Genomic DNA, 26,077 nt, shown 5'->3' on the forward strand with positions numbered 1-26,077 from the left:
GTCATGATATGTCAGCTGAGTCAGTTTTTATAAATCAGATTAAAAGAGGTTATTAAATACGCTGGAGGACGTACAATATAATTTTGCAGAAGAAGCTCCACTGAGTCCCGACGGCCGTATTTAATAATCCACGATTTGAGCTTTGACTCGGCAAGCATGAGAAACGCCATGAGACGGTACTTCATCTCCCAGAACTCAAACTTAATCAGATGGACGTGAGATGATGTGGACACAAAATTAAACCTGTGGAAACATGACATATTAGTAAATATAACAGAAATCTATAGGATTTTGAGTCTGAAGTTTCTATAATTACAGTATATATGACACAAAATTATTATTAATAATAAATGTTGCTGATCTTCTTATGTATGATTCATTATCATTAGCTTGTGTTCCTCAAAATTTAATAATCTCAGAAAAGACTTTCTTTTCTATAGATGTAAATAAGTTCATATGTCACAAAAATAATATTAAAATAACATTATAGGATCTTTAGATTTTATAAAACTCGTCAACATGATGCTTTTTCTTCCGGGTGGTTGCTAGGGCATTACTATTTGGTTGCTAGCGGTGGTTGCCAGGGTGTTGCTATGTGATTGCTGAGTTGTTACACATGTACTCAATGGATGTTTGCACAATTCTATGGGGTTTCTAGGGTGTTGCTATGAAGTTGCCTGGACTGTTCTTGGTGGTTGCTAGGTTGTTGCTATGAGGTTACCTGGGGTGTTCTGGGTGGTTGCTAAGGTGTTGCTGTGTTGTTACCTGGGGTGTTCTTGGTGATTGCTAGGGGGTTACTATGTGGTTGGATAGGGTTTTTTGAGTGGTTGCTTGGGCGTTGTTATGTGGTTGCCTAGGGAATTCTAGATGGTTGCTGAAGTGTTGCTATGTGGTTGGCTAGGATGTTCTGGGTGGTTGTTGCGGTTTTGCTACATGATTGTCCAGGGTGTTCTGGGTGGTTGCTAGAGTGTTGCTATGTGGTTAGCTAGGGTTTTTTGGGTGGTTGCTAGGGAGTTCCTATGTGATTGTCCAGAGTGGTTGCTAGGGTGTTGCTATTTGGTTGTCTGGGATGGTTGCTAAGGTGTTGCTATGTGGTTGCTGAGTGGTCCCATATGTCCTGATAGATTGTTAGGACATTGGTTGTCTGGGGTGGTTGCCAGGGCGTTTCTATGTAGTTGGCTATGGTGTTCTGTGTGGTTGCTAGTGCATTTCTATGTGATTGCTAGGGCGTTGTTATGTGGCTGGCTAGGGTGTTCTGGGTGGTTGTTAGGGCATTGCTATGTAATTTTTCAGGGTGTTCTGGGTGTTTCCTAGGGTGTTGCTGTATGCAGCTCTAGGTGAATGCTAAGGTGTTGCTATGTGGTTGCTGAGTTTGCCACATATTTCGAGTGGATGTTTGTACATGACTGTGTGGTTTCTAGGGATGTTCTGGTTGATTACTAAGTTGTCCTTGATGTATTCTACTTGTTCTGGGTGGTTTCCAGGGCATTGCTATGTTCTTGCTGACTCGTTCCACATATTCTAAATGATTGTTTGTTTATATCTATGTTGTTGCTAGGGCGTTGTTACATGGTTGACTTGCCTGGGGTGGTCTAGGTAGTTGCTAAGTTGTTCTGGATGGTTGCCAAGTGACTTAATTAAGTCATTTAATGTTCTGCACTCTAAAAATGGCTAAATTTGTTATCTGTTTATGTCTACAGCACAAACAGTGCAGTTGTCCGATACTTTAAATTGCCCATTGTTATGTATGTAATTACACATCACATAACATACATTAAATGCATTGCAAATGCCATTTCATGTTGCCTTTAAAGAGTTAAAAGAAACATGACGTCATCAGATTTAACCTTTCCGCCATGTCCTGAAGCTGCTCTGGTGGAACCGGTACACCGTTTACTGATCGGTCTCTGTGAATCTGTTGAAATGTCTGTCGGTGTCCCTCCAAATTTTTCAAAACCTCCTGCACAGAAAGCACAGACATTGTTTTTAATTTTAGCAGCACAGTGATCAGAGCAAGTCCCTTAAGAAAGAAAAAAAGTTCTTGCACCTACCTTGTGCTGTTCCAGTTTTCTGTGGATAATGTTGGCCGTCTCTTCATGGGCCTGTTGAATGGGTATGTCCTCTCTCAAGGAAAGTTCTGCCCGATGCAGCCAGGCTCCGATCACTCCCAAAGGCCCCGGTAAAGATTTATCCAGATGGATGTGCCAGTCTAAGAGCTGCGCAAGCCACATAAAAGCATCGCAAATATCAAAAGAAGAGATCTGTTTTGAAAGCCGGTCACTGTCTGTGAGGACCCTTCAAGCTGTCAAGTGCCTGGCCAGACTGCAGTGTCCGCTCTGTGGGCTTCTCTGTTCCTTGAAACAAAACAGCCTCTGTGTATTTGTCCTCTTTCCTCAGTAATGAACTCTGTATCAACAGTCTATGCTCCAATTCACACTTCACTGCAGCTAATGACAGCTAGAGAAGTGCAGCAGTAACAGTTCAGCGTGGAACTTTGAAGTAAAAACTATTTTCATACATAATAGTGGATTTATGTACACAAAATAGAAAAAAGTACTTTTTCTGTTATTTTTGGTGCATCTACTTTTGCATTGCATTAGAAAAGAAACAAGATGCATTGAATAAATTATAAGAGTGTTCATTTTTGGGTGACCAAACACTTCAATTACATTAGTGAAGCACGTACCCTGACAGTCACATGATCCCAGGCCTGTTTGACCACAGCCTGGTCCACGGACAGTTTGCCGTCCCTGTGTACTGGTTGCAGGAGAGACTCGATCTGTTTCTTTCTCATCTCATACTGCACGCGGAAATTCTTGAAGGCCTGCAGTCACAAAAAGAAGAAAGGAGGAGAAATGAATACAGCAAACTCACAACTCATTTTAAATGCAAAGAGTTTAGCCAATTATAATAGAGCTCATTTGCATATTGGTGTCTTAAAGATAGCTGGTTTAATACCAAAGATCATGGAAAACTTCATGTTCACCTGATATTTGTCGGTAAGACTCTCTTCAGATCCCTGCGCATGCAGTATATCTCTCTCTAGCTGATCCAGCCAGATCTTCACCTCTCTCAGCACCTTGCGTTCCTCTCGCTGTGCACATCAGACAGCAAGAAACAATGATTTATCACTCGTTTAGCAGGTATTCAGCAAGAAACCCTTATAACAAGAACCCACAGCAGGTAACACAGCAGTGTGAAACAATGAAAAAGAGGGGAGAGAGAGTCCAACCCCAAAGAAGAGTGAAGATCTTCCATTATTTTGTAGTTTGTTATATACAATGCAGAGCTATTATGACCCTATTTATTAATATAAACATACCTCAAGCATTAGCTCAATATCTTGTGGATCATACTGTCCAGGAGAGCAAAGGCACATCAAAAGATGCAAACACAACACAGTCAAGACGTTAGCAAGATAAAAGCCAGAGAAAGAAAGGAAACAAGCAGAGAGTATCCACCGCCGACAGGCCATTCTCAGCAAACGGTGACATTTGTGTTATATGTGTCTCCAGAACTTAAATAATTAAGTAATTATATAATTAACTTAATTTACAAGAGATTTATTTGGTAAATGTATTTCTACTTATTGTGTATGCAAAGGAATTTAAAAAATTAGTGGAAAAAGTTAAAATAGTTTAAAAAATATATTCTTGAATGTTTGTTTTTCATCTGTAATATTTTAATGAGAATTTAAAAAAGGGTGTTTAAAATGTTGAATTTTTTAATTAGATACATTTAAAATAAATATATAGATTTGTTTTCAAGTAAAAATACTATGCTACCACTATGTAGTTTTTAAAATGCTTATATTTTGTAAATATTAATATATGTTGTTATATATGTAGAATATGTTGCTGTTTGTGAACTTTTTGTTCTTATGCTGTGGCATAAGTAAAATATGTGTGTGTAATAAGATTTTCTGTCTAAAAATTAATGAATATAATATTAATATTTAATAATATAATATTTGTTTAAATCTTTGCACAGATCCTAAACCCAAATCATTTTACATATTACATAGTTTGCACTAATCATGTTTTGAATGAGCATGGTTCATGGGTTATTGATGTCATTTTCAGTTATATGGAGTGATTTTATAAATAACTGTTAAAAGTACGTATATCATCAATTACCCGTAACATTTTATATTAAATAATAATAAAATGCATGTTCCTGTATTTTAGTAAGTGACTGTGATAGGGTTAAAATCATGTCTTCTAGCACATATGGCATCATTTCTTGAGAATGTCCCACACACTAAATGAATCTCATGCAGGTGAGACATAATCAACTCTTACCTGTAGAGCTGGGATAGAGAGAGCAAATGTAGGAATGGTACGAACCAGCTACGAATGCGCACGGCGAGTGACACAGACAGAGAGACAGAGTGAGCACACAGAGCAGTGCATTAATGGGTGTGATTCTAGAGTAAACTGATTCTGTGAATGGATTCCACATTTAGACTACAGTAATGGTTAGTGACTGATGAGGAGGCACTACAGCAGTGACTGCATTAAATAACAACAGCAAGCGGCTAGTGTATTTTTAGCATGTACACGGGCATAAGCACTAAAGCGTACCTCCTCTTGCTGTCCATCTGTCTCGGACTGGTGGGGATCTGGGTAGTGCTTCAGGAACTGAGCTACGTATGTCATTATGGATTTCTCATCAGGCTTGTCCACATCCACATCTGCAATAAAAGCAAACAAAAAGTTAAAGTTTTGAACCCCTCAAGGGGAAATCAATGAGATATTATCATTCTGCTGTTTATGGGTCTATGCATGCATGCATCTAGTTTTTGTTTTAGAGTTTTACTGTCCATCATCAGGTGTTTCATAGACTTTTTGGCATATTAGATGATCCACTGACTTGAAGCACCAAATGAGGCTTTTTATAGCTTCTTCAAAGGGCTTCTGCCAGATCACATCATGATGTCATGCTAGTCTCTATCTGATCTGGCCTGATGTCATGCTTGAATAGCATCATGACCTACTTAAGAAACTATAACAGCGTCTGTCTATAATGAGGCCTGTTAATGACGGATCCCCAGTATAATTAAGCAGCGTCTAATCACATCAAACTCAAAACAAATGAGCAAAACAGATCAGTGACTGAATCTACATTATTCGTCACACAACATTAGTACTTGTGATACATTCATGTTATCAGATGGTTATACCACATAATATACTATACTTTTAATATGAATACAATTTTTATTTATATTTTAATTCTTTTTTTATTTTCCGGATTTTTTTCAGGATTCTTTGATGGATAGAAAGATCCAAAGATCAGCATTTATCTGAAATAAAGAGCTTTTGTAACATTATACACCATACCTTTCAAAAGCTTGGAGTCAGTATAATTTTTTTTTTTGATTTAGCAAGGGATTTTTTTTATTTTATTTTATTTTATTTAGCAAGGATGCTTTAAATTGATCAAAAGTGATGATAAAGACATTTATAATGTTACAAAAGATTTCTATTTCAGATAAATGCTTTTCTTTAGAACTTTCTATTCATCAAAGAAACCTGACAAAATTCTACTCAGCTGTTTTCAACATTATAATAATAATATTAAATGTTTCTTGAACAACAAATCAGAACATTAGAATGATTTCTGAAGGATAATGTGACTGGAGTAATGATGCTAAAAATGTAGCTTTAAAATCACAGGAATAAATTGCATTTTAAAATTATTTAAAAAAAAACCATTTATTTTAAATAGTAAAAATATTTCAAAATTTTACTTTTTTTGCTGTACTTTGGATCAAATAAATGCAGGCCTGGTGAGCAGAAAAGACTTCTTTAAAAAAAAAAAAAAAAACATTAAAAATCTTACTGTTTAAAAACTTTTGATTGGTAGTGTAGTTTTTTATGTCTATATATATTTTTTTATTTTTAGTTTTAGTACATCAAGTTAAACTAAATGAAAATGGTAAATGTTGCCTTGGCAGCCAGCTGAAATAAAATACGTTTTTAAAATGTTATTTCAGTTAATGTTTGCTTTATTTAACAAAAATGTTTTTTTATGATTTTAGTTTTGGTAACGATAATAATCCTGTATATATATAATAGTACTGAATGACTCCTATATTATTATACCATGGTATCTACGTGGTAATCCAAGGTCATTTAAAGGATGTCATTATATTACCATATCTAAAAAACATTCCCATGGGATTCCCATAGAACCATGTCCAAAAACAATGGTAATACCACGGTGCTATTTTGTAAGTCAACGCTGTTGATCTCAAGGGAAACTGGAGAGATTTTAAAGTAAAACAAGCCGTATCAGTACCTTCAGGATCTAGCAAACGTGGTATTCCCAGTTCGTTCTCTGCCACACTGAAAGCCTCTTCCAGGTTCTCACGATTACTTCTTTTTCTCACGATGTCCATGTCCACGAGTTCTGGCCGAATGGCATGAATAACAGAATGGAAGGCCACACCGCTGCGCCAACTAGGACCGAAGTCTTTAACTTCAATCCCCAGACGCCTTGACAGAAGAAATGACTCATTAGGGACCTAGCTTACAAAGTAGGCCTGTTTTATGCAATTCATGTTGGTTGACATATCCATTTTAAATGGTAAGTTTAAACTCTCAGTAGAGCTTGTATTTACTTGGATGCTGTGTTTTGGACCCATCTGAGCAGGGCTTTTTTGGCGTTGCCCTGAAACTTTGTCATCACTTTGCGTTTCATAGGTGGACTTCCCGTCTCAGAGCTGGCCATGCTGTCCACTGAAGACGCACTGCTGGATAAAGCCTGAAGGGCTGGAAGATTACTGGTCAACTCCTCAATCTGCACAAGTTTGTGAGGACAGATGATTAAAACCCAGATATACACAAACAAATGACAATTTTCTACCCTCATAATTGGCAAACATTACCTGGAAATAGAGGATAATGGTCCATATCAGCCCCAAGACAATGGACGGGCGTCCATCAGCAATGTCGGTGGCATTAATATTGACTAGTTTGATCTGGAAAATAAATAGCTCTCATTTTAGAAAGTCTTAAATGACAAAAATTTGAAGATGTCAATGTAACAGACACATTATCCACAGATCTGAGGTCAGTGCAAACAAGCCAGTCTAGACCAGCACTATCTGCTGATGAATCGTGCAGAATAACACCAGGAACGTGCATGAAGAAAGTAAACGGTGCGTTTTGATTTCAGGTCGACTTGAATAAAATTAAGTCTTTCTTAGGGAATAAGCAAAGAGTGTATGAGTAACGTGAGTGAATAGGAAAAAAGCAATTTGCTCATGGTCAGCCAGTCACGGACATCATACGAGATGCTGTGGAAAAAACAAGCTCTCGAAAAATAATTGCAGCTCTTTCAGCCAGTAGCAGCTATAGCAAAAACTGGTAAATAATGAAGTTGCTCGCTGCATACAGTACGCATCATCAAATGCAGATATGCAAAACAACAAGAGGTGTTTGTGAGAACTGTGACTAGAGAAGTACTGACCGGAGACCCTCGGTACACAGACTGAGACAAGACATGTTAAGAAAGAGGACAGAGTTAGAAATGAAGTATGATGACAGATGCTAGACTGGGACATATGAACATATTTAATGATCAGATAAGACTGCAGATAAAGCTGGATCATTCCTACTGTGCAGTTCACACAGCATTAGTAAGATTAATATTTTTATTGAGCAAGGGTGCATTAAATTCATCAAAAGTGACAATGAAGACATTGAATATAAAGTTATCATGGTTTCCACAAAAATATTAAGCAGTGCAACAATTTTCAACATTGATAGTAATATCAAATGTTTCTTAAGCACTAAATCAGCATATTAGAATGATTTCTGAAGGATCATGTGACACTGAAGACTGGAGTAATGATGCTGAAAATTCAGCTTTGATCACAGGAATAAATTCCATTTTCAAATATATTATAATAGAAAACAGTTTTTTAAAACTGTTATAATGTGTCACATATTACTCCTTTTTTAATAAAATAAATGCACATTTGTTAAGCTTAAAAACTCTCCTTTTTTGTGAATGAAATCATATTCATTTTCTTTTATTTAAAATATTTTTTAATAATTTTTAAAAAAATATATAACTTTTTTTTAATACAAAATGTTTATTAAACATAAAAAACAATTGTTGCAATTGCAGATCAATTTATTTTGATCTTTTTAAATTTTCTTCCATATCATGTGTTGAAAAAAAAATCCTTTTTTCTAAAAGGAGCTTCAATGACGAGAAAGTGGCATCATGTTTGGTGGAAAAACAAAGGCACAAAAATCAGTAAGTATTATCAATGGATTTAATGAATTCAGTGGTGTTTGGTGCTGTTAGTTTGTGTGATATTTCAAAAGATATATCAATGACTGACTTTAGCTTTAATTTCCATCCTGTTTATTTATTTCTGATCTTCCCTAGTAAAAAAGTAATAGATTTACTTTTATTTAAACGCATTTATTTTATACTAAGCATAGTTCAAGTCTATTAACAAATCACTCCAAACTTACTGATACAAAAATTGTAATTAAACTTTATTTGGAGTACTGCTTGCGCACAATGCACATTTGTTAATATTAAACCTAAAATACGTCTTACTGTTACTATTGATGAAAATTGTATGATCTTTAAATAATATCAGTCTTTAAATGCAAAATATTTAAAGTGTACCTAAAGTATACTTGCAATAGTTCCACTTTAGCACAATCAAATACACTTAAGTATATCTTTAGTTAAACTACTTCTGCACATTAAAGTGCATTGAGTACAAAATTAGTTGTTCCAATTTAGCGGACTTTAAATAAACCAGTTTAGTATAGTACAATTGCAGGGTATTTTTATTAAGTACATAACATGTAAATGTATTTATAGTATATTTACATCTTAGTAGTTTTAATTTTTACTAGGGTTGACTAAGGCATGTTTCTGACAGTCTGCTATATTCTTTTATAGAAAGACTTGATGCACTTGAAATGACAGCACAAGCATATTCATTTTTAAAATCTAGACTATAAAAGGCACTGCAGAACAGGAATGACCCAGCTGGGAGTGTTATACAGAATAATCGGCGTGTTAATAGAGTCACCTACCTTCCTTCCCTCCAGGAACTTAAGAGCTGTGCCGATGTTGGACACCCAGTGGATCCTTTTGATTTGGCGGCCCTGCTCGCATGGCTGCAGGGAAATACGAAAGGTTTATCAGGAGTAGAAATGAAAGGAAGCGGGACTCTATCAAGCCCATCAACTTGGCATTAAACAGACTTTGTCACTAAAGACGCGTGCCAGCTGCTGCTGCTGCGCTCAATGCAGAGGTTTCACACAGGGATAATCTGCAGATATTGCATCACAGCGACACTTACTAATCTCTGTCCAGACAGCACCTCTAACAGAGCCAGCAGTTTCACCCCATCCTTGATGTCCTCAAAAAGGTCGTTGACTTCAAAAGGAGGTTTGTGCTGGAAGAGGAATAAATAAACAGTGAACTTAATGAACCCTTATCGTGCTTTGATTACAAATGTGTTGGACGCTTGTGCTGCTCGGACTAATTTCTTCTACTCTATTATTCTCATTCTACTTCATTCTTATTCTACCTTATAAGTTGCCTAAGATCATCTGCTGAATAAATACATATAAATACTTTTAGGTAATCAGAAATTCCTCTCTTCGTTCCCAGAGGAATTTAAGTTTCTGGCTCTTTCAAAGTTTGGGATACACAAAGTATAACAAGTTCTCACTTATGTTTACTGCAGATGTTTGTCTTAAAAATTCCTTAGGTGAAAAAAATAGATGCAAAATAATGAATATTTGATATATACACCCTGTTGAAAAAAAACAGCATATGCTGGTTAGGGATGTTTTGAATTATAGACGTTTGAACTGGTTTAAACTGGTCCTTAGTTGAAACGAGAACCAGCTTATAACTAGCCAAATGCCAACTATCTTATAACCAGCTTATAACTCATGACCAACTAGCTCAAACCAGCATATGCTGTTTTATTCAACAGGGCAGTAAGAGTTATAAAATACTGTTGATAGCAGCTCAGATCATTTAAAATGTTACATTTATATTGAAATGTTCAAACAAGCATTGGTAAAGTGTCAGTTTATAAGAGGGTTTTTATCTCTTCATGAATTTCTTCTTGAAATTTCATTTCTTGCTTCAATTTCATATCTCATATCACACTTCAACCAGAAATGCCACACAGCATTCAAACTGAAACTACAATCTGTGCAGGCAGATGAAACTCTAACAAAAATAAACAGTAAATGCAAATTAATTTTTCATGGTGAAGCAGTGAAATATTCAAAGTAAACAGACAAAGGCAATATAAATGCAGTTTTTATTTAAATATGGTAGTCGTTAAGTACCATATACACTATAGTTCAAAGGTTTGATGTCAGTAATTTTCTTTAAAGAAAATATTACTTTGACTCAGCAAGAATGCATTAAATTGACCTTAAAGACATTTATAATGCTACAAAAGATTTCTATTTTAAATACACGACCAGTCAAAGGTTTTTGAACAGTAAGATTTGTAATGTTTTTTAAAGAAGTCTCTTCTGCTCACCAAGCCTGCATTTATTTGATCCAAAGTATCGCAAAACTAGTAACATTTTTAAATATTTTTACTATTTAAAAATAACTTTTTTTCTATTTAAATATATTTTAAAATCTAATTTATTCCTGTGATTTCAAAGCTGAATTTTTAGCATCATTGATAAAATCATTCTAATATTCAAATTTGCTGCTCAAAAAACATTTATTAGACTGGAATAATGATGCTGAAAATTTAGCTTTGATCACATAAACATGACAATATATTCAAATAGAAAACAGTTATTTTAAATAGCAAAAATATTTCAAAATGTTACTGTTTTTGCTGTACTTCGGATCAAATAAATTCAGGCTTGGTGAGCAGAATACACTTTAAAAAAGCTTTAAAAATCTTACTGTTCAAAAACTTTTGACTGGTAGTGTAAATGCTGTTTGGTTTATCAAACAATCTTGAAAGAAATCACATATTTCCACAAAAATCAGCATATTAGAATGATTTCTGAAGGGTCATGTGACACTGAAGACTGGAGTAATGATGCTGAAAATTCAGCTTTGCATCACAGAAATTAAAATTTAAAATACATTTAAATAGAAAATTGTTACTTTAAATTGTAGTAACATTTCCCATCACTATCATAAGATCTCACCAAACCCAATGCAGTATATGATGCACGTCTGAGTTTAGTTTGAAAATCTCAGCTCAGCTGCTTCCAGAAAAACATAAAAAAGTCCATGCGCTTAAAAATTTTAAAGGAAATGGACACAATAGGAAAAGATAACAGACGTGTCAGATGTCAAACCAAAATAGACTAAATTTACATCATGGAAATGCTTCAAAAGTGATGTGCAAACACATTTGCTTTGGTCATGCTGACTATTGAAAAAATGTAAAAATATAATATAGGAAGCAAGAAATATAAATGTATTTTTTGTGAAACAAATGCAAAAACACTCAACAAAACAACAAAAAATAGAGACAGACAGGCCAACCAGCACACACAGACAACAATGTCAATCTGCAGACTCATAAAGCATTACATGGCATATTCCGCAGCTCAGTTAGTATGCACTGAGCGTGTGCTTTCTATACGGACGCTGCCTCACTGCAGTGGACCCACTGGCTGCACAAATTACACAGATTCTTCAAACTTTCGTAGTCGTGTTGTGCAGCAGATTGTATGGAACAAAAGGCCCCTCAGTGCAATCTGTGCTGACTGGAATACTTAAACCCACCATTTGTGTCAGATTATCCTCTCTTTGTGCTCCGCAAAGTGCTCCGTCACCAAAGCAACTAATCACGCATAATGAGACTAGTGGGAGGAGCAACAACAATCACAACAACTCACAACAGCTCCACTTCAGAATGTGGGTCATTGTACAAAGCCATGTGACTTTAACAATGAATAGCTGATGTCATCATTTACTACGTGCTATTAAAGCATTTTCTTACCACATCAATTTTTTTCCTCTTTCTATTTCTTTAAGAGGATGTTTTTTTGGCCAAAAACTGCTTCTTCTATTTGCTGTATTAGCAAACGCACAATTTTTGGTTAAGAAAAAAACTACTCTTGTGACTTTACTGTAAGTATCTGCATATTTTTAGATTCTTTTATTAAAAATGTCCTATTTCAGAAATAATTGTGTTTTTTTACTGACATCATCTTTTGGAAAATTTGTAATGTATCCTTCAAAAATATTTTTTTAATTCCGTTTTGTTATGTTAGTCAGGCCCGTGAAATGGTGTAAAAACAATTTTTACTCAGAAAGAAACTACACTACAAAGAAAGTAACACATTGTATCAAGTAACACATTGAATTAAGTGTGAAATTTTAAAGTAGAAAACTGTATTTTCCTTGAAACAATGTCCTCCAATCATCCAATAAACCTTTAATCTATAATAAAGTTTTATTTACAAATTTGAAAATTCAAACTTTTTACAGTTTAGAGACTGATAATGAAGTTATTCTGATTTTGTGGAGTAAACAACTGATCACTAAAAAAATCTCTTTTGTAAAAATGTCAAATTAAACTGTAAAACAGTCTTCCTCAAACATTCTCAGTTATATTACAATATACAGTACTGTGCAAAAGTTTTAGGCCACTAGTATTTTCACCAGCTAAAAAATGGTTTAAAGTAAGTTGTTTCTATCTTTTGCTGTAGTATGTCAGTAAAAAATATCGGTTTACATTTCCAAACATTCTGTTTGCCATTAATTGTAATAATCTAGTGAGATTTTTGTTTGCACAAGGAGTCTGACAACAGCCAGTGCTCCACACTGATCTAATCTCATCATCATCCAGTCTTCCTGGAATGACATGAAGACACAGAACAAACTGAAACAAAGTAAATCCAGAAGAACTGTGGCAAGTCTCCAAGATGCTTCAAGAGACCTACCTGCAAAGCTACCTGAAAAATTTTGCGCAAGTGCACCTAGGGCAAAAGCTGCTGTAAATGCAAAGAATGGTCGCACCAAATGTTGATTTCATTTAGTTAATAGAAGGTAATTGGTAAAGAAAAACTATTTATGACAGCATCCTCATTTCACAGCATTTTTACACAAGTGCCTAAAACTTTTAACAGTGCTGCAGCTTTGCAGGTAGGTTTCTTGAAGGATCCTGGAGACTTTGTCACAGTTCTTCTGGATTTAGTCTGTCTGAGTTTGTTCTGTTTCTTCATGTCATTCCAGACAGACTAGATGATGATGAGATCAGATCTCTGTGCAGAGCACTCGCTGTTGTCAGACTTCTTGTGAAATCTCACTGGATTATTACGATTAATTGCAAAATGAATGTTTGGAAAGTGGAATGTTTTATAATCTGATATTTCCTACTGACACACAACAGCAAAAGACCGACTTTAACTGACTTTAAACCATTTTTTAGCTGATGAAAATACTAGTGACCTAAGACTTTTGCACAGTACTGTATATTCAAATATATTAATTTACTAAAAGTCAGCATGAAATCAAAAATTTAACCAATTTATTTCCAAAGAGAGACACATTTGTCTTTCATTTTCATAAAAGTGCAACAACTTTGCCTCCAACTCATATTATGTTAGTAAAACTGGTTGCAAATGCAGTCTAAAACAAATTGCAAAAATGACAATCTTCTAAAAATCAGAAAGGAACCAATTTTTTCCACTTTTTTCAAAATGTAAAATGCACCCATATAATGCTGACCAGGTCCTGACTGATTGCATTTTGAATATTCTGTTGTTGAATTTTAATCACCGTATCTGAAATCAGCGGGCACACACTTCAAAGACCTCAAGAGCGAAACATGCTTCTTCCCACTGAGAATTGTTCCAGCTCTTCTCTACGGCCATCTGCACATACCTACAGTGTCCAAAACTTCCCAGAATCACCCTTGCCTCTCTAAACAGAGAATCATTCTGCATTTCCACATAACGTAAGCTGCGTTCAGGGGAAATGTCCTAAAAACAGTCAACTTAACATAGTACGACAGACTGTCTCAGTGCAGTTAAAGCACTTTCACCAGTCAGACATAAACGTCTGTCCCCCTAAATGACTGACACAACATGTCAACACAGAGGATCTGACTTGCAAACGGAGGAAATTCTAGTGTCAAAGCGGATTCTGAAGACGCTCCATTGAACAGAGATTCAAAAGTGACAGCTCATACAAAAAGACCTACATCGTTCCTTAAAGAAAAAAAGTGGTAATATTATACAGTTTTAGTTGTTTATTTTTGTTTCTGGGGTCAAAATAAATTATCATTTCAAAATGATGAGATATAAAGTCATAATTGTGACATAAAAATTCAAAATTATGAGATAAAAAGTCAGTATTTGTGGAAATGTCAAATTAAACCGTACAACATTCATCCTCAACCTTTCTAAAGGAATGAGCACATCCCAAAACATAAGCAAAAAATTATGAGATATAAAGTCATAATTGTGACATAAAAAGTCGAAATTATAAGATAAAAAGTCAGTATTTGTGGAAATGTCAACTTAAATTGTAAAATGTTCATCCTCAACCTTTCTGAAGGAATGAGTACATCCAAAAATATATAAAAAGTCAAAATTATGAGATATAAAGTATTAATTGTGGCATAAAACGGTCACAATTATGAGATAAAAAGTCAGTATTTGTAGAAATGTCAAATTAACGGTAAAACATTCATCCTCAACCTTTCTGAAGGAATACATACATCCCAAAATATATAAAAAGTCAAAATTATGAGATATAAAGTAATAACTGTGACGTAAAACAGTCCAAATTATGAGATAAAAAGTCAGTATTTGTGGAAATATCATATTAAATGGTAAAACATTCATCCTCAGCCTTTCTGAAGAAATAAATACATCGCAAAATACAGAAAAAGTCAAAATTATGAGATATAAAGTAATATTTGTGACATAAAACAGTCAAGATTATAAGATAAAAGTCAGTATTTGTGGAAATATCAAATGAAAGTGCAAAACCTAAACTAAACCTTTCTGACTGAATACATCCCAAAATATATAAAATGTTAATTATAAGATATAAAGTAATAATTTGTAACATAAAACAGTCTCATAAAAATTATGAGATAAAATATCATAACCGTGTAATTACTTTTTTTGCCATAATTGTCATAATGTCAATGTTTTGCATAATAATTAAGACTTTTTATGTCAACTTCAACTTAATACATAATTCTGTAATTGAAAAAAAAAAAAAAACAATGTCAGTGTTTTACATGATAATTATGATTTTTATGTCAATTTTTAACATTTTTGGCATAAATCTGTCATTACTTTTTGCCATAATTATTTACCAAAGCATGTTTGACCTCCATATATCTCACATCTCACACCTTCATGTCATAAATTCAGTGCACATTTTCAGAGTTTTTCTTAATGCTCAGCCTACTAACACAAGATCACCCACTCATCTTGGCCATGGCAGTGGGACGCCATCACAACACAACATTCATTCTCAAAGCACACAGCACAAACAGCGCCCTTCATCCTTTTTATTAGAGTATTACAGCACTACGCCCCCTCACTCACTGTTTACTGTCCTGCACAACGATCATCCTTTAATCATCTGAGCTTTACTCGGTTACAGACATTTGCCCTTTAGAGTCATTATGACATTAAGCTACAAAGCAAATCACATGAACCATTCACTGTTAACGGATGACGGGTCAGCAAAACAGGAAGATGGTAACACAGCCATCACTGCTTAAGACACTGGTAACATGAACTGCCTAGCATTATATAATCAGTTTGTGAATGTCTATAATGATATACAGTGGCAAAAAAGCACTTAAACCACAGTTAAAAAGTGTTTAAATGTCATTGCATTAAAAAACAAGTCATTTAGTTTAAATAAAGATAGAACATGCACATTTTAAGCGTTTTTTTGGAGCATTTCAGCACAAATGATACTTGATATTTGCTATATTATACAATAATAAATAAGTATTTTTAAAAGTGTCCAAAGTGTCCCAGTACTGTTGTTGTTGTAAAGTAATCCAGTGTAAACAATACTACTGTACAAGCTAAAAGTCTTACATAAAATCTTACCTTGGCCAAGTGTGAATTAATCCACTTTGTGAAAGTTCTTTTCTGCACTGCCTCTTGTTCATCTGCAAAAGAGAAAAACACAATAACCACATAAGTGAGCAGATATGTTTTACTCTTCAACATCCAGTGAGATATTTCACTTTCCTGTCTTCTTAATTCGGCTCATAGCCATCATGACTCACCTGGTTATTTGCTTACATTTGTGAGAAATACATTCAAGAGGATTTGCTATTGAATACTGTACATTTTCATTCATGTTGAAAGCTAGAGAGAAGATATTCACCAGCACAGGAGAGCTGAGAGTCCACATGTGGCATGAGCAAAAACATCGACATTATATCAGAAACATGTGCCAGTATTCCCACTATTACATATATGCTCAGCATAAACAACATGAATGCAGATTTGAAACAAAAACACACAGATATGCTTAGAATGTCTATTTATGTGCAATCCACAAGCTCTCAAGATAAGAGAATTATATAAGAGAATTGCTATGCGGTTGCTAGGATGTTCTGAGCGGCTACCAGGCTGTTTCTATGGATTTGCATTGCTGTGCGGTTGCTAGGATGTTTTGAGCAGTTGCCATACTGTTACTATGCATTTGCACAGATATTCTACATGCCAGGCCAAGCCATTGCAATGCAGTCATAAAGATGTTCTAAAGTTGTTGCTAAGACGTGCTGGGTGGTTGTTAGGGTGTTGCTATGTAGTTGCTAGGATGTTTTGTGTGGTTGCCACGGCATTGGAAATAGTCTGCAGCCATAAAGATGTTCTAAAAGGTTTCTTAGATGTATTGGGTGGATATCAGGGTGTTGCTATCCAGGATTTTGTTGCCATGGCACCAGAAATAGTCTGCAAATGTGTTCTGATGGTTGTCAGGGTGTTGCTATGCAGCCATAAAGATGTTCTAAGAGGTTACTTAGATGTATTGGGTTGTTAACAGGGTGTTGCTATCCAGGATGTTCTATTTTGTTGCCATGGCATTGGAAATAGTCTGCAAATGTGTTCTGATGGTTGTCAGGGTGTTGCTAGGGAGCCATAAAGATGTTCTAAGAGGTTGCTTAGATGTATTGGATGGTTTTCAGGGTGTTGCTATGCAGGATGATCTATGTTGTTGCCACAGCATTGCAAATAGTCTGCAAATGTATTCTGGTGGTTGTCAGGAGGATGTTATATGCAGCCATGAAGGTTACTATTGTGGCCATGTTGTTACTATGTGTTCTGGGTGGTTGCCAGGGTGTTGCTATGTAGGATGTTCTAGGTTGTTGCCACAGCATCGCAAGTAGTGTTTCAAATCTGTTCAAATCCTGTGCCAGGATGTTATATGCAGACATAAAGATATTCTAAATGGTTGTCATGGCACTGCTACGCTAGAATGTACTGTGTGGTTGCCAGGGTGTTGCCTTGTGGTTACTAGTGTGTTCTGGGTGATTGCCAGGGTGTTGCTAAGCAGGATGTTCTAAATAGCTGCAGGCTGTTGATATGAAGTAGCAATGGTATTTCTGTGTTGTTGCCAGGCCTTTGCAACGCAGCCATAAAGATGTTCTCAGTGATTGTTAGGGCATTGCTATGGAGTTGTTAGGATGTTCTATGTGGTTGCCAGGGCATTGCTATTTGGTTTCTAGGATGCTCTGTATTGTTGGCAAGGCATTAGAAAGGCATTTTGCGTGGAGGCCAGGCCGTTTCTATACAGTTTCAAAGGTACTCTACATGGTTGTCATTCAGTTTCTCTGCAGCCAGTTCCTATACAACCATAAAGATGTTCTGAGTGCTTGCTAGGATGTCATGGTGGTTGCATGGACATTGCAAGGTGTCTGAAAAGGTATTTGGAATGGTTGCCAGGGTCTTGCCATGCAGTTGCAAAAGTGATCTAAGTGGTTGCCAGGGTGTTGCCATGTGGTTACTAGAATATTCTGGGTGGTTGCCAGGGTGTTGCTATGGCGTTGCAATGGAATTCTGTGTGGTTGCCAGGCCACTGCGATTCAGCCATAAAGACGTACTGAGTGGTTGTTAGGGCATTGCTATGGAGTTGGTAGGATGTTCTATGTGGTTGTCAGGGTATTTCTATGCGGTTTCTAGAATGCTCTGTGCTGTTGTCAAGGCATTGCAAAGGTATTTTGCATGGATGCCAAGCCGTACCTATGCAGCTGCAAAGGTACTCTCCATCGTTGTCAAGAAGTTTCTATGCTGCCATAAAGATGTTCTGAGTGGTTGCTAGGATGTTGGTACGTGATAGCTAGGATATTCTGTTGTAAGGGCATTAAAAAGTGGCTGCAAAAGTGGTGTTACCATGCAGTTGCAAGGTGTTCTATGTGGCTGCAAGGCTGTTGCTTTGCAGTCATAAAGATGTTCTGAGTGGTTGTCATGCATGGCATTGCTACGGAGATGTTAGGATGTTATGTGTGTGTTCTGGATGATTGCCAGGGTGTTGCTATGTGGATGCAAAGTTGTTCTAAGTGGTTGCCAGGCCATTTCCACACAGTTATAAAGTCGTTCTGAGTGGTTCCTAAGGTATTGCGGGTGTTGCTAGAGGACGTTTCCTGACCAAAAGAGTCAAATAATAAGTTTCAATAATATTCTGCTTCAATTTTTTAAATCATTTGCACGGTGAAAAAAAGTTTACTATTGTAAGTATTTAATACTGTCCAAATCAATAACCCAAAGTATGAGAAACAGTACTAGTGATGCTTGACTTTGCAAACAGCAAATGCACAAATCTTGCAGAGCATTTTTAGACACAGATAAGGTCATTTAGGTCACCAACAAACACCCACCAGACATATTTATGCGTGATGGGCTCAGACAGACCAGCCATATTCACAACAGACAACATCCTATGTTTGCATGCATGCTCTAATGCAATGCACAGGGCATGTTTAGGAAGCATCCATGTACTGTAGCACACATGGCATGCCGGTGCAGCCTTAAGCACACCACAGCCATCATAATCCAACATGCGCAGCTGTAAAGAGGTTCGCATCAGCACTCGTGTGCAGCCGTGACCCGTGCCAACACGGTGATTACCTCTCCCGAGGAGGAAGACGAGGAAGACCTCAGCTGGCCAATAATGTTTAGTGAGCCATATGACCCAGAGACGTGTCACTGCATATCTGGATCATGCATCTGTTTCACCTACATTCAGTGAAGCACAGACTACATGTAAATCTGAGCTAGAGGCTCCCAGTCGGATGAGAGGAGATGTCGATGTCCCACTTACCACGGAGATACTGAAAGAATCCCGTCACCAGATTCAAAGACGTGGTCTTTTTCACAGCTACGTCCTTAAAGTGAGCCATTGTGCGCCCTGCATTCCCTCCGTTTCTTTGTGTCCTTCATGTGTGAAAGTGCGCGCGTGTCATCCAGGGAGGAAAACCAGATCAGCTATCCTTTATTTCCTCCAGGAAGCAGAACAGTGCAGGCGGAGGAGCTTTCTGTGTGAAAACACAGTGCGACTGAGCGCTGGAGGATGAAACCTCCCCCTCCCCTTGTTGTCTCTCTCTTTCCCTCTCCCTCTCCCTCCTCCGTTGTGGATAGGCTGCTAATCGAGGGCAGTTTTTTATGAGCCAGGCAACTTCCTGTTGTTGGTGGAGCTGGGGAGTCGTGCTGGTGTGGATGCTCTGTTCAGGTCTGTTCTAGTTCCAGCAGCATCCCACAGCTGCAGCCATACTAACCGGCTATGGCACTGATCGGCCAATCAGCACACGGGGGGGCTGTGATGTCACCAGGCAGCTGGTGTTATCCTGATTTATATGGGTGGGTGGGGGTCAGCACTCATGCTACACAGCTTGAACTCCACCGGGCCTCCACTACAAGCACCGCAGACACCCTAATGCAGGAATGGCTTAACAAATAATCAGATTCATAGCAGTCCAGAATGCTGTACAACAAAGGACTTATGACATGACACAGTTACTGTGGGTTTGAGTGTGTTTGCATGTCTAAGTAAGAAACAAAGTACATGTTTCTGGTCCTATTGTGTACAATTTATTAACTAAAAACTATTAAGAATTTTTGAAGAGGCAAGGATCACTATTAATATTGCTTAGTAGTAGTAATTTGAACAAATGACTAACACCTAGGCTAGTATTTGACAGTATTTATTAGGCAGCACAACTGTTTTCAACATTGATAATGATAAGAAGTGTTTCTGAGCACCAAATCAGCATATTAGAATGATTTCTGAAAGATCATGTGACACTGAAGACTGGAGTAACGATGCTAAAAATTCAGCTTTGCATCCCAGGAATAAATTACATTTTACAATATATTCAGACACAAAGCTGTTATTTTAAATTGTAATTGTCATTATTTTAATCACCTTTCCTATTTAATCTAGGGTAATTCCATGCAGTTAAATGTCAAATGTCAACCTGATGCCAAAGTTTTTACTATACTGATAGCACAGATGTCAACATTTGTTGGGTCAAATACCCATGTGAGGTCTCTCTTAACGTTTTTAAATCATTTTTTTATTTTTAGTGCATGTCACATCCATAACAGTACATATTCCTCATAGACGCATCAAAATTAAAATAGTAACAATTATATGTTCTGTGAAGAGCCATCGCTTCTCTGTTGGTTGGGTATTATTGCGTCTGTCCTTTTTTGTCACATCCATAATGCATGATTATTTCCCTTTTTTTAACATACCATACATAGACCGATATTTTTCTGATGTTTAGACAACAAGGGTTTATGAAAATATAAACAGATGGTTCGGTATATTGGTAACACGTACATTCTCTAAGCATTTATATGTCACATCCATAACGCTGGATTTGCCCTCTAATAAATGCAGCCTTCTCGTATTTTATTTTATTTTTTTCACATTTTATTTTCTGTTTCACTCAGAAATACATTTATGGAGTCATGCTGACTTTAAATCCTTTGAAGTGTCTATGGCAAAAATCTTTCATGTCACAAATGTAATCATACTAAATAGCACATGCGTTATTTGCAAATGGCTATAAGGCAAGTAGGAACCAACTGCACTCAAAGTATTTAATCATTTATGTCACAGCCAGTGCAAAGCATCTGCCACCTGCTACGGTGCAGTCGGTGACTATATCACTCTATTATTCCTGACCATCAGCCACAGCATGAGCTCCACACAGACCCAATCCACCACACAAATGTATATGCATCCCGATATATATTTAATAAGACCATCTTATGACCAGAATTGGACATGCCTAGTGTTAAGTCTTGATCTTCCAGGCATGTGTGGCTTTGTGTTTAATAAAACGCACTTTATTAAATTACTTAATTCAATCTCATGTTTTCGTGCATTAATGCATTTACAAAATATAACTGTTCCTTCGCAAATCCACTTAGAGGAAAAATCTATTCTCTCACCGCTCTGGCAAAGTTCAGGTATTTATATCTCAAAAGCCTTTTGTGTTAAAGATTGAGGAATGCACCTCAAAGGGTTTCAGTCACAGAAGATAATATAATCTGTGAAATAAGTGCTACTCACATCACATGCTCATCTAATGAGTCACCATTTGTTTCTATCAGTTAACAGGGTTAAAGCTCAGGGGTCTTAAAAACAGATTAAAAAGTCCTGACGTTTTGTGGATTAGAATAAGGTGAGAAAAGGCAATTTATTTATTATATCTAGCATACATATGCTGCATATACATTTATATACATACACTACCAGTCAAAGGTTTTTGAACAGTAAGATTTGTAATATTTTTTTAAAGAATTCTCTTCTGCTCACCAAGCCTGCATTTATTTGATCCAAAACACAGCAAAAGCAGTAATATTGTGAAATATTTTTATTATTTTAAATAACTGCTTTCCATTTGAATATATTTTCAAATGTAATTTATTCCTGTGATCAAAGCGAGATTTTCAGCATCATTACTCCAGGCTTTAGTCACATGACCCTATACCACACTATAATATTCAAAAGCTTGAAGTCAGTATTTTAAATTTTTTATTGTCAGCTGTGAAATCACAGGAATAAATTACATTTTAAAATATATTAAATTGGAAAACAGTTATTTTAAATAGTAAACATATATATATATATATATATATTTAATTTAACGGTTTTTGCTGTACTTTGGATACAGCAGAAGAGATTTCGTTAAAAAAACAAAATAAACAAACAAAAAAAAACATTAAATATCTTACTGTCCAAAAACTTTTGACTGGTAGTGTACATATACATATATTTACATATATAAAAATAGATAGATAGATAGATAGATAGATAGGTAGATAATGGAGCTGTCCAGTCCTGAAATACTATCGCAGAATACTGCAAAGGCTTTCAGGATACCATAATGAGCCCCTCAGATCTGATCAGTAATCAATGGATGATCATTAGTGTTTAGCATCTACAGGCAAATGACAAACTGGATTGTTCCCACAATAACCAAAAAATCAGCTTTACTGATGGTCTTCTAGTTTGTAGCATTGCCCACTTGCACTCACACCCAGTGTTAAGAATTAGACTTAATTAATTATTAATGAATGTACAGTCACTTTCAGTCTACACATAGAAATAAGAGAAACAAGTGAGTGGAGCATCTGAAATTTAAATGAGTGCCTTCAACACAAACTCGGGACAGATGATATCATGGGCAACAGGTCAGATGTTGCTGTCATCTGCTGAATGGAGCACAGTCTTTAATACTCTACACATCACTCCTGTAGTTTCAAGGTAGAAATGCAAATGCTGATTTTGTGTATTAGGCCAAAATTCAAGATAATTATTTAGAAAAATATTAAACAGAAATAGTGCCATCTAGTGTCCTATTAAAACATTCTGTGACCACATTATCTATATTCAACCAGCTATTTTGATCAAAGCAATGATTATAGTCAAGACAACTCACCTTTATTTACATAGCGCTTTTTACAACAGAAATCGTTTCAAAGCAGCTTTACAGTGATAAACAATAAAACAGTGATTCAGTGATGCAAACACATCTAATTTTGGTGTAAAGCAGCTCTAAAAAGCAACAGTGATCACAGCATCAGATCATCAGAGACTTAACTACTGTAGACTAAACCAGCAGTCTTATAATTAAATCAAGACAACAACCTTCTTATACAGACTTTGTCTTAATAAAACATGATCCTTATTCATTGGAGAATTTGTACCTGATGTGTGTCTAAAGGAAGTGGCTGTTGTATAAAAATCATGCGTGCCAACGAAAGGAAGATGGCAAACGGTTTTACCACACACTCTATAAACAGGCATGCGCTAGTCGCCACGTAGCGGGAAACCAAAAGAAATTACTCCGAAATCAGTAACCACAGACCTTCTGTCACATCAACCACACATCGCCTTATTCGCTGTTGATGTGCCATGGTAACTAGCACACGCCTCTTCTGATGTGCCTTCAATGCAAAATACATTTGACCGCATGCAAGAACACACTTTGGATGAATACACCTTTTATGCAATAACTGTGTCGACATTAAATGCCAAATCTACTACATTTGCGCTACAAACGCATACTAAATAGCTCACCAGAAACTTAACATGCACTATAAATAATTTTAAATAAAATGTGAGTAAAGCTTGCTAGTGCAAAATTTACCGCCAAATTACTCAAGCGTTCTGGATGGCTGCTAAAGTCTCGCTATTTAATTGCTAAGGTGTTCTAAGTGAGTTTTACATGTGGGGGGGGTTAGTTGGGTACATATTTCATCTAATTAAACAGGCATTATTTAAAATCACCTACACTAAAGCTGTAAATGCGTGAGTGACTCTTGAAATTTTGGCGGTAAAAACAGAAGTGCCAGTAATCACGCATTTGTAACTTCCTTCCTGATGAGTTTGAATACTAAGTTCCTCTTGTATGCTTCTTGTTTCATCTTTAAGACTATATGAGCATGTGGGTATTGCCATGGTGATCAGAAATAAACATTCATTCTCAAAAAGGAAGTAGCACAATATTCTCTACAGGTTACACAGAAAACGCATTAGAAGCTTTGAAGGTGCATAAAGGAGCTTCTTTAACTATTCATGAAGAGTGTTTTTATGAGTTCTTAAGGAGAGGATTGTAAATTTTTTGCAGGCTACTGTGAAAATGAAACCTCTATTAGTCATAAATGGTTAAAAAACTTAATGACATTATTATGACACTATTTGTCAGTGCATGTTATTTTAAAGAAATAATCATGTTTTTCAACCCCTTCCTCACAACCACCTGCCATTTATAGACACTTTTTATCATGCAGTCCAACCGATTTGACTAATAAAATCAACTCACTCAATTTCACTCAAAATGTCATATAAAGAAAACGGGTTTCCAATGGTTACGTTTTTAAATTTATTTTAATAAAATTGCAATCATGGGCTTGCTTATGTTTATTATTATGTCACCCAGCATGCCTGGACATGACCTGGTTATTAAGTTTAAAAGGATGCTTTTATTGTTTCTCTTTCCATGTCCTCCTGCTCTGTTTGCTGTCATAAGAGCAGTTGAAATCATTCTTAAATCAATTATTGAGAAGAAAATTTCACCAGTCTGATCCTGTTATTACTCTTCCACGAAACCCCACAGCGAAACATCTGCTTTCACTTAGTCACGGGATTAACACACTGAAAGATCTCACTGTGCTCAACCAATGGGTTGCCATCAAACCATTTTTTAAATCTATGTTAGAAGGCCACAGGAATGAGATGACAGGACTAAATACAGCTAATTTATGACCAGTTTTTATAGACTTGCCCTGTCCACTGCCAACACCGAGTAACAGACATCAGTCAATGAGAATGGACATACAACGCCAGGGAGTCCAAATATCGATCAGTTCCATCTTCCAAGGACAGGACATCTTCCAAAGAGGTGTCAGGTTGTACCTGTTCCCATACACACCAGCTACTATAGAGTCCCTGTCCAACTCTAAACAATATGGGCATTGAGCATTTCCGTCGGTCTGGGTGTTTTATTACAATGTAGATTTTACACTTCTGCACTCAGATGCAAGCTTTATTAATTTATTTTATTTTATTTTATTTTATTTTATTTTATTTTATTTTATTTTATTTTACTTTTATGGCATTCAAAAACTGATTTTTTAATGCTGAAAACTAAAAAAAGGAATCATGTTGGTAACCAGACAACTTTCAAGCCCTTTCACTTTCATTGTGTGGACAAAAGTAAAAAAATTATAATATTTTATTTTGCATTCCAAAGAACAAACTGTATTCTTCTGGTATTATTCATATAGTATTATAGTCTTTCATAATATTTGAAATGACCTTAGTTGTAATTTTTATTAGCTTTAATTACTTATTTTATTTCAGTTTTAAAATCTTCTTATTTATTTCAGTTAGTTGCTAAAGCAACACTTCTCATTTAAGTTTTAAGTTTTTTATTTAATTTTTCATCTAATATTTATATTTGATGTTGTTTCAGATTCATTTCAATTACTGAAAACTTAACAGTTAGCTGCCAAACTAACATTTCTAATTTCTTGTTTTTTTATGTGATATTTATAGTTTATGTTACTTCAGCTTTATTACAAAAACTATTTTAAATAGTTTGAGATTTAATTAACAGTTGGAACACTGACACAGAAAAAATAAAGTCAGACATGAGGATGAATAAATGAAGACTGAATTCTTATTTTTTGGGTGAACTGTCCCTTTAAGCATGTGAATTTGGTGATAATATTAAAGCTGCACAGCAAAACAGGTAGATTATGGAAACATTTTCCTATCAGCACGACCCCTGCATCACAACGTCATCACACTCACTCCCAGAAGTGCAATCATCGCTTCTGTTTTTCTTTTGGGTGGTTTTATATTTTCCCTTCTCCAAAAATGATTGCAAAGCATTAAACTCTTCCTGCCGCCTTAAAAGCATTACCCATAATGTTGGTAGGCACCACATCGGCAGCATTATGTCTTAACACATCCACTGTCTGATATGACATGACAGAGTGCTCCAGTAAACTAAACCTTATCATAAAGAACATAAATATTATCCAAGCAAGAAAGGTCAAACTAAACTATTCCCTGGCAA

The 26,077-nt window shown here is 35.9% G+C and overlaps 1 protein-coding gene across 7 annotated transcripts in view; it reads right to left on the bottom strand.

Moving 5' to 3' along the window:
- syne1b (spectrin repeat containing, nuclear envelope 1b) overlaps window positions 1-26,077 on the bottom strand; it is a 121,111-nt gene that overhangs the window by 93,131 nt on the left and 1,903 nt on the right. For 3 of the 7 annotated variants that reach the window (XM_051133944.1, XM_051133945.1, XM_051133943.1), the window contains exons 1-16: window positions 19,300-19,682; window positions 16,080-16,141; window positions 9,344-9,439; window positions 9,075-9,158; window positions 7,477-7,497; window positions 6,893-6,985; window positions 6,626-6,804; window positions 6,304-6,500; window positions 4,584-4,693; window positions 4,302-4,349; window positions 3,323-3,355; window positions 2,987-3,094; window positions 2,687-2,824; window positions 2,052-2,216; window positions 1,848-1,960; window positions 75-243 (exon numbers count right to left, since the gene is read on the bottom strand). In XM_051133944.1, the coding sequence (XP_050989901.1) occupies window positions 75-243; window positions 1,848-1,960; window positions 2,052-2,216; window positions 2,687-2,824; window positions 2,987-3,094; window positions 3,323-3,355; window positions 4,302-4,349; window positions 4,584-4,693; window positions 6,304-6,500; window positions 6,626-6,804; window positions 6,893-6,985; window positions 7,477-7,497; window positions 9,075-9,158; window positions 9,344-9,439; window positions 16,080-16,141; window positions 19,300-19,378 (1,695 nt within the window). In that variant the 5' untranslated portion in view covers window positions 19,379-19,682. Of the gene's footprint in view, window positions 1-74; window positions 244-1,847; window positions 1,961-2,051; window positions 2,217-2,686; window positions 2,825-2,986; window positions 3,095-3,322; window positions 3,356-4,301; window positions 4,350-4,583; window positions 4,694-6,303; window positions 6,501-6,625; window positions 6,805-6,892; window positions 6,986-7,476; window positions 7,498-9,074; window positions 9,159-9,343; window positions 9,440-16,079; window positions 16,142-19,299; window positions 19,683-26,077 lie in introns of those variants that run through there. The other 4 variants (XM_051133949.1, XM_051133947.1, XM_051133948.1 and 1 more) reach the window with 4 other exon arrangements.

Source organism: Labeo rohita, chromosome 17 (assembly GCF_022985175.1).
Source record: "Labeo rohita strain BAU-BD-2019 chromosome 17, IGBB_LRoh.1.0, whole genome shotgun sequence".
Lineage (NCBI taxonomy): Eukaryota > Metazoa > Chordata > Actinopteri > Cypriniformes > Cyprinidae > Labeo > Labeo rohita.